Source organism: Ctenopharyngodon idella, chromosome 5, assembly GCF_019924925.1.
Source record: "Ctenopharyngodon idella isolate HZGC_01 chromosome 5, HZGC01, whole genome shotgun sequence".
Classification (NCBI taxonomy): Eukaryota; Metazoa; Chordata; class Actinopteri; order Cypriniformes; family Xenocyprididae; genus Ctenopharyngodon; species Ctenopharyngodon idella.
This window is the reverse complement of record NC_067224.1, coordinates 25,794,684-25,806,760: the sequence shown is the minus strand read 5'-3', so window position 1 is coordinate 25,806,760 and position 12,077 is coordinate 25,794,684. Positions and strand designations below refer to the sequence as shown.

General features: G+C 37.9%; 1 protein-coding gene across 2 annotated transcripts; it reads left to right on the top strand.

The window, feature by feature from the left end:
- Positions 1-87: 87 nt before the first annotated feature.
- cchcr1 (coiled-coil alpha-helical rod protein 1) lies at positions 88-11,669 on the top strand. Of its 2 annotated transcripts, none has more exons than XM_051895183.1 (19): positions 88-330; positions 1,057-1,309; positions 1,395-1,553; positions 1,648-1,723; positions 1,855-1,962; positions 4,237-4,331; positions 4,427-4,541; positions 4,645-4,755; positions 6,247-6,387; positions 7,276-7,386; positions 8,886-8,992; positions 9,187-9,299; positions 9,372-9,447; positions 9,742-9,863; positions 9,952-10,119; positions 10,432-10,530; positions 10,648-10,799; positions 11,086-11,215; positions 11,424-11,669. In XM_051895183.1, exons 1-19 carry the CDS (start codon positions 267-269, stop codon positions 11,549-11,551), a joined length of 2,328 nt encoding a protein of 775 aa, XP_051751143.1. In that variant the 5' UTR covers positions 88-266; the 3' UTR covers positions 11,552-11,669. The 2 variants fall into 2 exon arrangements, with proteins under 2 accessions (XP_051751143.1, XP_051751142.1); XM_051895182.1 differs by having other exon boundaries at positions 10,648-10,881; positions 11,090-11,215.
- Positions 11,670-12,077: the final 408 nt, after the last annotated feature.

Below are 12,077 nucleotides of genomic sequence, written 5' to 3'. Positions count from 1 at the left end.
TTGTTCTTTTTTTTTTAGTCTATGGTTCGCACTCAGCCCCTCAGCATATATATTTTCAAATGAAACGGCAAGGGGCGCTGTAGTACCTCGCACCGACCGGAAATCTCTGCCATGACAACTAAACATAAGGCTTTGAATTCAATGGCGGGGAGGACGCGCACTTTCTAAAACTATGACGTGAAATATTAATAAAAACATTACGATTTAAACATTTTTACACATTTATATAAGACGTCTTTTGTAAGACCGGACTTTTAGTGGTTATTATGGCTCTTTGGAGAGGAGAAAGGCTGAACGCTCCGGCGGACTTCATGAAAGCTCCAGACGGAGGTAACGTAAACAAATAAAATGAGTAATAACCGACATAAACCAAATAAACAAACAAAAAGGAGCTGGTGCTCTTATATACATATCAGTTAATTAATATTTGTGGTATTACTATTTATAATATCAAAATAAGCAGTCTCATGAGTGTATATCAGGGTAGTTGACATATCTAGCAGTGACAGGTATTTTGTTACATATATATATATATATATATATATATAAAGATTTCATCTAACACTATTCAAACAGCATTGTATATTATCTTAATTGCAATTTATGTCTCAAATGATCTCCATAGTCTACATGGACACATTCGATACACAAATTTCAATGGTTTCTAAAGTATTAAATGATACGCAACAAAAAAACACACTTGAATTTTTATGTTTTGTCTAAAGGTTCAATAAACTGTTCCATTTTTTTTTTCCTTTTTTTCCCCAAAGTGACTTTTCTTAATGTTATTTTATTTTGAGTCTTTGCAGGGTTAAAGTGAACTAGAAGAAAGCTAAACAGTAATAAAAATATAACAAATTTAGTTGCGTTGTATAATGTGAGGCAACTGTAATATAATGTTGTAAACGTGAATGTAAAGATAAGACACCCAGATGCTCAGGGGATAAAGAGAGATTTGGAGGTCCTTCTTTCCGTCCGTCCTTTCTTTCTGTCATTCTTTCTTTCTGTCATTCTTTGATTATAACATTAATATCAGTCTGTCTGTTTGTCTCCCAGCATCTGTCTATAACCCTACTCCTCCTCTGATGACACCTGCTCAGTTTACTGGGGGTCCTCGGGCCCGGCCCACAGCTTCACAGACCTTGCCCACCCAAGCTCTGCCACAGTCCACATCTTTCAGAGCCACGCCCCCTTCTAAATGCAATGAGGAGGGGCTTGCCTGGACAGACACTGATGGAGTGGAAGCATGGCAGCCCATCCATCACAAACACCAGAGTGAGAAAATGTTACAGCAGCGCTCTGACCACAGGTACACAAACACAACAAGCTGTTGTTGAATCTAGTCTAGTGATTTTAGGGGTCTGTCAATAAATTCATCTCTCTCTCTCTGTCAGGTTGCCAGAAGTTCAGAGGAGCAGCTCAAAGCCCCTGCTCCAAGAGGTGGAAAGGTTAAGAGAAGACAAGGAAATGATGATGGTCGAGATGGAGCGTCTGAAAGGAAGAGTAGAGTGTTTGAAAGAGCAGATCAGAGATCAGCAAAGCCAAATAAACCGGTACAAACACTCAAACTGACTGACTGCATGTCTGTCACTTTCCACTGTGCATGTAGGCTGAAATATATGTGTGTGTGTGTGTGTGTGTCTGCAGACAGTGTATAGAGCGTGATGAGTTACACAGTGAACTGAAGAGTTGCAAGTCTGAGCTCAGTATGAGCCAAGACCTGGTAAATACATGGATACACTGTTCCCATATTCTCTGATCCTTTAATCGTTTTACGTGTATGTAATCTATATGTAGTATGTGTATTTTAGGGCCAGAAATGCTTCTAAATACATCTTTATTTTGTGTCTCTAGCTTCTGACCTTAAAAAATGAGTATAAATTAGAATGTGAATGTTTGGAGAAAGAGTTACAGGACTCTAAGCTGGAGATGGGGAGACTGCAACAAAAATTAGAGACACAGGTAAGGCATAATTAATACAATACTGGCAATATTTTTTTGTTCCAGTGCAATGATATTCTGATATTTTAAGTGTGTCTTAAAGGGATAGTTCTTTCAGCCAAACACAATCAGAGTTATATTAAAAATAACTTGGCTCTTCCAAGCTTTATAATGGGAGTGATTGGAGGATGAGATTTTAAAGTCCAAAAAAGTGCATCCATCGATCATAAAACGTTCTCCACATGGCTCCGGGGGGTTAATAAAGGCCTTCTGAAGTGAATCGATGCGTTTGTGTAAGATAAATATCCTTATTTAAAACTTTACATAGTACACAATGACATGCGTAGTACGTCGCAGAAGTCAATGCTTTTTAGATGGAAGTGGAATGTGCATGGCTGTCACGCCAGAAGTTTGTTATTTTACTTTGTAAAGTTTTAAATAAGGATATTTGTCTTACACAAGCGCATTGATTCCGCGTGGAGTACGTTTTATGATCAGTGGATACACTTTTTTGTACTTCAAAATCTCATCCTCCAATCACTCCCATTATAAGGCTTGGATGAGCCAGGATATTTTTAATATAACTGATTGCGTTTGGCTGAAAGAAGAAAGTCATATACACCTAGGATGGCTTGAGGGTGAGTAAATTATGGGGTCATTTTCATTTTTGGGTGAACTATCCCTTTAAAGAAATACTACACACCTTTTTTCCATCTATCACAGCGGTTCTCAGCCTTTTTTAACTTGAAAAAGCCCCTGTATTTCCAACACAATATTGAAAGGGCTCCCTTCCCTTATGTAGGTTAAGTATATTAGCTTTTATTTCGGGGTGGTTTTTCTTTTTTCTTTTTTTTTTTTTCATTATTTTAATTTATATCAGAATTAGATTGTTTAATATATTAATAGTAATTTATTTAAGATCCTGTGGACCTTTTGGAAGTTTTCCTTGGTTGAGAACCACTGCATTAGTGGGTAGGGGTGTAACAGATTGTAGTTGATCCATACAGACCAGCACCCACAGCCCGGAAGTATGTGATTAGCGGATTAATTGCAAAGTTCAACCATCATTTGCATATGTTTCTAAGGCTTGCCAGTTTACACATTCAAGCAATTTTAAACCATTCAAGAAGTGCAAGAAGAGGCAAAAGAGAACTCAATTTGGTACTCATGCGTTGTTACCTGTGTGCAGAGCTGCGTTTCAATAGCGTATGCAGCATGTGTACACCAAATTAATTTATTTTTTGCATATTCTCGTGCTTGAACAGACACACACACAAAATTGTCAAATACCCATCTCAGCAAGTTTTATGGTAAACACAGTCAAAGGTTGTTTTTTTTTTCTCCAAAAAATGATCCGATTTATGACTCAAGGACTGTAATATGACCTGAACCTTGAGTTTTGTGATCCGTTGCACCACTACTAGTGGTTGAGGCATAAAGCTATTACTCGCGGAGGAACTCATTTTGGTATTTACATGAACTGGCTTTGACTCAGCCCTTCAGTGCAGATGAATATAATGGTTTGAGACATATGGTTGTACCCATGGTTACAGGTGATAATTTTATAAGAGCGAATGTCACTAGTGACGTTGAAACCTGTCTATTCCAAAAAGAAAAGACTTTTTAAAAAAAATAAAATAACAAATATCTGTGAATAATGTTTTTTGAGTATGTGAGTTAACAGTCTTCCAATGTTGTTTTTAAATAAAGTTAGACAAGTTTCCTGTCAGCAAGAAAAAGGCCATCTCTGAGTCGGATATTACTTGGGATATTTTAAAATATAATAACTTTTCTTGTTACATTCTTTTTCGATAATCCGTTTTACTCAGATGTACATCACAATACGGAGTGTCCAAATAACACTGTACACATGAGTCTTTGTGCATCGCGGTAGATGTACCTGTAACCATGTGTACAACCATATGTCTCAAGCCATTATATTCATCTGCACTGAAGGGTTGAGTCAAAGCCAGTTCATGTAAATACCAAAATGAGTTCCTCCGTGAGTAATAGCTTTATGCCTCAACCACTACTAGTGGTGCAACGGATCACAAAACTCAAGGTTCAGATCAAATTACGGTCCTTGAGTCATAAGTCGGATAATTTTTTTTTTTTTTTTTTTTTAGAAAAAAAAACAAAAACTTTGGGGGGGCGGGACAAATGTAACTTTGCTTTCCATTTATTACTTAAAGCACACTTGGATTACGTTATTATAATGACTTCACCCTCCAGTTCATTGTAATTGTCTGTGTGGTTTTTCTATGTCATCTAACCTTCAACCTCTTTGAATATCAGAATGTGATAACTGATGCTGTACAGGAAGTGACCTCACTGAGGACCCAAATACAAGAAGTGATATCAGAGAGAGATGAGCTGAGAAATCAGCTGAGGTGAGTATATAAAAAAGAACTCATATTGCTGTTTTTAAATGACAAATCATTTACAGGTCTGTTTATGTGAAGTCACATGATTTGTGTTTATGCAGTGTCCTGAACAGCTCATTGTTGGAACAGTCTGAGTGTGTGCAGAAACTGCGCACATACATTGGCAGCAACATCACCGAGGGAAAAGAAGAGGAGGAGCTAAGACGACAGATACAGGTTTGTATACACACACACACATACACACATGTGCAATCCACTGATATGCCATCAGCTTGTGTAAGTACATGAATGTAATTATATTATGAATGTGTGTTTATAGCATTTGGAGAAGGAAAAGGAAGCCCTGTCTCTATCTGTCCAGCTACTGAATGTCAGAGTGAATGCAGCCAGTGACATTCTAGCCATTCAAGAGAAAGAGCTAGGTGAACATGTAAGATTACACACACATATAGTGTTTGAATTGATTGACCAATGCAGTTTGATTGATAAGAATTAATTCAGCCACCTACAGTGTGAGTAAATCACTTGCATATGCAACCAAATTTCATGCTAGGTGACTAAAAATGTCTTTAAAGGAACACTCCACTTTTTTTGAAAATAGGCTCATTTTCCAACTCCCCTAGAGTTAAACAGTTGAGTTTTACCATTTTCGAATCCATTCAGCCGATCTCCGGGTCTGGCGGTACCACTTTTAGCATAGCTTAGCATAGTTCATTGAATCTGATTAGACCGTTAGCATCTCACTCAAAAATGACCAAAGAGTTTTGAAAAATGACCAAAGAGCAGCGCCTGTGACCCCCTGTTTACACAGGGAGCGTGCCTTGCAACCATGGAGACATTTGTGAGAGGCGCTGCGTAATATCATTGCGCCTGCTGCACCCATGGTACGGCAGAAAAGTTCCTTGATTATTACGCCGGAATGAGAGTATAGTTCCTAGCCGTATCGGCTTAGAAAATCGCAACTTTTCATTTTCCGTCGGTACACAATGTAACTATAGAAGAATCAAGTTTTAAATAAGAAAAATATTGAAACTCTTTGGTCATTTTTGAGCGAGATGCTAACGGTCTAATCAGATTCAATGAACTATGCTAAGCTATGCTAAAAGTGGTACCGCCAGACCCGGAGATCGGCTGAATGGATTCGAAAACGGTAAAACTCAACTGTTTAACTCTAGGGGAGTTGGAAAACAAGCCTATTTTCAAAAAAAGTGGAGTCTTCCTTTAATTAACCAATGGCTAGTAAACTGTGCAATTTCACTCGCCTGTGATTCAGTTAGAGACAAAAAAATAAGTTTAGCGCAGATATAATTTCATTGCCTGCTGAGCTTTACACACCGTCGCTTGGCAGAGAGCGTCCTCTGTCACTTTCTCTAACAAAAGCACTCACCGTGAGAGAAAGAAAGAGGTGTACACATGAACTGACGCAGAATTGACGTGTTAGATCTAAATGCATAATAAGGACTGCCCGATGGCCAAAAGTTGAAAGAACTGTCACTTTCCCAATCTTTCCAGTGCTGCATCGTTACGAAAAATTTATCATTTGCATGTGTTTTTAAGCCTTGCCAATGTAAACATTAAAGTGCAAGAAGATGCGAAAATTATACAGTGAAGACACTGCAGTGTTATTTTACATTTGATTACTTTATTCAATTTCTGTACTGTATTTGTTCTATTGTGTTTATTTGTGCTATTGCTTGTTTGATTATTAGTTCTTATTTTATTACAGACTGTTTACTTGTCTTTAATAATGTTTGCTATTTATGTCTTGTATTTATATTTTTTTTATTTAGAATGTTTTCTTTTGCATTATTCTTGGATTCCAAGTAAAATAAAAAATTTACTAGCCAATGGCGACTCAAGCTTCAGTGTGTCCGTATAGGATTGTCATTGGTACATTTAGTGATACTTGTTATGTGTGTAGGTGCAGACTGACCCGTTGTACTCTGGTAGTAAGGCTGGGCAGATGTTGAGTGTTTGGAGACAAAAGGTCTTCATGCTGCTTGTTAAACTGCAGACCAGGGACTTGCAGCTCCACACAGAGAAAACACAACTACACAACATGGTAACGTAAACACATTGTCACACACATGCATAGTGTTTTATCATAGATATACATTCCTAACCACTAGTGCCGGTAATTAGCATTTTTATTTGCCCCTTGAAATAATTGATTTTCAGAAGTCATTCTTACCTATATGAGATCATATTTTTGCTAACCATAGTATAAGTCCATATAAACTGACTACGTTTAGAGTCAGTAATACTTTTATTCAGCGAGGATGCATTCATTTAATTAGAAGACAGAAAAGAATTCAAATAAATTTTCAAATAAATGCTGTTGTTGTTTTTTAAACTTTCTATTCATCAAAGAATCCTGAAAAAAAAAAATATATAATAGTTATTATGGTTAAATATAAAAGTATAATGGTTTCGACAAATATTGAGCAACTTATTTAACAGTAATAATAAGAAATGCTTCTTGAGCAGCAAATCAGCATATTAGAATGATTTCTGAAGAATCATGTGACACTGAAGAATGGAGTGATGAAACTGAAAATTCAGTTTTCCCATCACAGGAATAAATTGTATTTTTAAAATATTTCTATAGAAAACAGTTATTTTAAATTATAATAATATTTCACAATATTACAACTGTACTACTGTAGTGTTTCTATTATACTTTTGATAAAATAAATGCAGCCTTGGTGAGTATGAGACTTCTTTCAAAAACATAAAGAATTGTACCATCCTCAAGCCTTTGAACGGTAGTGTATGTTAATTACTTATATCAATCTGCAAATAAATTCTCAATCTGTACAATTATGGCTCTTATAAAAATCAAATCAACGTCTAAAAGACAAGTAACTGACATCATAAACACATTTTAAATAACTGTCTGTTTTACCGTGTTTGAATGTGAATGAATATTTGAATCTGTAAATGTGTGTAGGTTTCCTCTCTACAGCAGCAAGCAGAGTGCTTGCAGTCGCAGAACAGTGTCGTTCAGCACCACCTAGAGGACAAAACAGCCCAGTTAGAATTACAGCATGTACACACGCAGGTACGCTGACATACACATGCACATACCCGCTCAGGCTGAGGTTAATTCTGGTTGTAGAGTCAGTAAAAGCTAGGTGTGAAGTTTGTTTAGGGTTAGTTTTGTTTGTGGTGTTTCTTTTGGTTCACCTGTTAGAATGACCTGTTGAATCCCTTTCAATGGTAATGGCTAAAGACCCGTTCACACCAAAGACAACAACTATAATGATAAGTTGTTTTAAATATAAAACTATAATGGCACAGAGAAATGATGGGTGCGTCTCAATCAGCTTCATAGTTCGTGAATCAGTATATCATGTACACAAATTTAGGCACTGGTAAGGACCCTGGCTCACTATTCATTGGGACATTGATGGTAACATGACTACATTCTCATTGTAAAACGTCACTACTAGTATTTATAAACAACAGCAGAACTAATATTTTTTTTACACTTATTTTTTCAATGTTATTTAAAGTATATTATGATAAATATTTTGTTACATATACCTGCAACATTTTAGCTGTAAATTAATTATGAATATTAGTTACTGATTATTTTCAGTGCCTGTCTTGCTGTGTATGCTTATGCTGAAATTTAATTAAATAACAGTTTGTTTTTCCAGAACATGTGTATTGAGTTGGCTTGTGCGATCTGTTTCATGCTTCAGTATTTTCGGTAAGGGAAAATAAACATTGCTGACTACCTGATCAGTGCCCTGACTACTGAACTAGGGAGATGATTGAGACACATTTAAATCACTCGAAAATCACCCGATATCATTAAAAGCACTTTCAGAACAATCATTTCCAGCTGATGAATAATCAAAATATTGACAGCCTATTAGAATCCTTCCTGCTTTAAATCTCAAGCATTTAAAGCGGCAGACGAAATAACTGTCAATATTGTCCGCCGGTGTGGACACTAATAGAGTTATCGTCACCTTTATAGTTATCGTTCTTGCTGTGAAACGGGCTTTTAAGTCATGCACAGATGCTGTCATGTTGCTGTCATTCATATTGGGTTTCAGGACTCAATAAATAAGTTTTCATAGCGTGACACATGTTCTAAGCAGGCATGGCGTGATAAAGTGTTTATTACATTCCAGGTCTTCCAAGTAATGTGATTGCTTTGTGTGAGGTACAGACTGAAATTTAAGTGGTTACTCACTAAAAATCTTAAGTCTAGCTCATTGATATTCACATGATCATTTCAGCATCAGCTTTTGGACTTTATCTCCAACCCTCATGAGCTTATCCTGTTCTCTTCCTTGTTATCTTTGCTTTTTAACAGCCTGAGCAGGTTGGATTGAGCTTAGGGAGGTTTAAGCTTGTTCAGCATTGACTCACAGATCTGCTGTTTTAGCATCATATTGTTCATCTGTGATTGCTCACTGCATGCAGAGCAGCTGTCCAGTTGATCATCTGTGTTACACGGTGACAGCACTGAAACTCTTCTTCTGTAGCGCCTACAGGCAAGTGTGTTTCTGACGGCCTGTGTGCTTGCTTTTTGTGTGTGTTCAGGGAATACAGCAGCAGTTGGACAGAGCTCTACAGGAGAATGCTCAGCTGAAAGAGCGCAATAAGAGCAACGAGGGATCACTGAATGATATTAGTGAAACTGCGCACAGGTAGCACACACAATCACACTCCTTGAGCTGGCTCTGTTAGTGCTCTGCAAGTCTCTTTGGATTTAACAAGTCTTCTAACATCAACATGATTAGATTAAAACTGACTGTTCCTCTGACAAAACCCCTGAAGTCAGCTCATCCATAAACATCTGCCTCTCTCTGTGTTATCTTTCTCTCTCTGTCTCTTTCATCAGGGTGATGTCAGCCGTAGAAATGAAGGCAGGTCAGATGGAAGCAGTTCAGTCCAGTGTAAGTCAGCTGAACCAGAGACTCGCCTTTGCTGCCAAACGTCTGGACACAGTACATGGTAAATGGTCATCTGTGTGTGAGCGTGTGTAAGTGTGTTTCACTTTTAATAACATGTGTTGTCTGTCTGCAGGGCTGCTGTTGAGGAAAGAAGCTCTGTGGAGAACCAAGAAAGCTATAAGATCTCCAGAGCCGGCAGTGTCAGAGAGGTACAGAATCATGGGAATAAGTTATGGACATTGATATTCAATGTAAATTTTGAGTAGTAATTTTATTTTAAGGTGACTTCTTCACCGTTGATTTTAGGAAAAGCCAGAAAACCAAACATGCCAGTAAAGAGGTTGTGTGGCAACAGTGTAGTATATAACTTTCTGAAATATTAATCATTGCGTATATTAATCTATCAAGTGTACAGCCTCACCTGCAATTATTTTAGTAATTCACGGTAAACTGTCTATAATAAGCAGTACGCTAGTGTTCTTCATCTTCTGTCTGTGTTGCAGCTTTATTAAGAATCTCCAGGCTGAGGTGGTGTTGTTGAGTGCAGAGAGGGACAAACTCACACAAGAGCTCAAACGCACACCAGACCTCATCCAGGCCTCCCTGTCCGAACTACAGCAACAGCGTATGTACACAAACCCCAGCCTAACACTGAATGTTACAGAGTGGAGTAAAGAGAGGAGCCCTAACTGTGTGTTGTTTGCACGTTACAGGAGAAAGAGAGCTGAGCCACCTGAGGGAAGCTCTGTCACGCAGCAGAGAGGAGTTGGAGGCATCAGAATCGAGGCGAATGGAGACTCAGAGACAATGTGAAGAGCATGAGGGGACCATCGGGGAGCTCCGTGCTGAGGCCCAGAGACTACAGCAGCAGTGTGACTCAGGTGTGTGAGTGTGAGTGAATGTGTGAGTGGAGCAACAGTAATTTCACACAAAGCATTCTGTATTCACTCCACAAATTCCATCTTCCTTTCATTCTCGTTGCTAATAGTCTATTAACACTGTGTTTAACACATGGTGAATTCTGCTGACATCAATTGCTCGTCGCTCCAGGCAAAATCATGCAGCTCTGCTCCCACTCTGCTCACATAGTCTAATGATGAATCATTTTTGCTTCTGCATATCCATCTAATATTTGCTCATGTTTGGTTATAGAGTACAGTTGCTTATCTTTGAAGATGTACTTGTTTGTGCAGTTTTACAAAAGGTATCAGAAGTTGAAAGTGTGTGTGCAGAGAAGCTCAGGGACATGGAGGCTCAACTCAACACAGCAAGGAGAGAGCACACAAAAGCAGGTATACATACATAGTTTGCATACAAATACAAATGCCATGTTATATATTTCTGAATAATGCTCTGAGTGTGTGTACAGAACTGAACACACACGGCCTGTTTTGTATGCGTGTGTGCAGTGGTAGCTTTGCGACAGGTTCAGAGGCAGGTGGAGAGAGAGAAAGAACAGATGAAAGAAGGAGAGAGAGAGAGAACAGAACACACACTCAAACAGATCACACATCTGCAGAAACAGCTGAAAGACAAGGACAAAGACCGCAACCTTCTCCTAGTGAGTCACACACACTCTCTCTCATCTATTCTTTCTAAGGGGGAATCAGTGGCAGTCCTGGCTCACTTGGTGCCTAAGGCAAGTTTTATAATCAAACTTGGAACTGTACATTTATAATCCAAATATGTACAGCTAATTTCAGAACAAATTTTGCTGAGAAAAAAAGTAACATAATGTGTGATTATTTTTTGGAAGTTGAATTTAAAATTCACTTAGTTCAATTATCTGAGTGGGTTTTAGATCTGTTTCTGTGTTCTTTGCCTTACATTGTTTTGTGTGTGTGCAGGCAGTGGTTCAGGAACAGGGTTTGATGAATGAGTATAAAAGACTGAGAAGATCAGCAATTCAGACAACTGACGCCCAGAAACAAAAACATCATCTTCAGTCTGAGAGCAGCAATCCTCCAACACCTGAAAGTAAGCATACACTGAAACTCACTAATGCAGTTGGTTTCATGCTTTATTTGCTCATGATATGCATTCATATTTATAATATAGTAATATCTTTGATTATATAATTTGTTCATTCATACATTCATTCATTCATTCATTCATTATTTTTCTTTGATGTCTACTCTGTGTTCTTTGGCACTTGACTTGGTTCCTCACTCTGCTTCTCTCTCAGGTCTGCTGGGGGCACTGCAGGCTCTTAGTGCCGCAGTGATGGGCAGCTCAGAGGAAGAGGATGATGAGGAGGGTCAGGCCTTCACTGTGACACAAACACCCTCTTGTGCTGACACACATAAAGAATAGTGCTGAACACACCAATCAATTCTCTCTCTCACACACATGCACTCTCTCTCTGTCTAACCCCTCTCATAGGGGTTTGATGTCTGTTTTATAATTTAATAAAAGATTATTTGTAAAATTAGACTTGCAGATTTTTGTTAATCTCAAATGGCTTGCAAAAATACACATTTCTGTCGGTGCATTTATGGCAGTTATTATTAATTATTGGTTTATATTTCAGATTTATTGGCAATTATCCCGTATCCCTGAGAGCAGATGAATATGAGGGAAATGAGAAGCTGCCATTCGTCAAGAAAAACAATCCAGTGTGAGAGATGTCACTAAAACCTCCTGTCAATTCATAGAATAACTTATTTGTTATTTAGCAGGGCCTTTTTCCAGAGCCGCTCATAGTTCATTTACCAGGCTGCATTCATTTGATCAAAAATACATTAAAAATGGTAATATTGTGAAATATTATTACAATTTAAAAGAATGTTTTTTAAAATGTAATTTATTCCTGTGATGGCAAAGCTGAAGTTTTAGCAGC

Coding starts and splice junctions, on each gene's coding strand:
- cchcr1 (XM_051895182.1), top strand. CDS start 267: ATGGCTCTTTGGAGAGGAGAAAGGCTGAACGCTCCGGCGGACTTCATG. Junction 8,993..9,186: donor ATTAGTGAAACTGCGCACAG/GTAGCACACACA, acceptor CTCTTTCATCAG/GGTGATGTCAGCCGTAGAAA. Junction 9,448..9,741: donor GAGCCGGCAGTGTCAGAGAG/GTACAGAATCAT, acceptor TCTGTGTTGCAG/CTTTATTAAGAATCTCCAGG.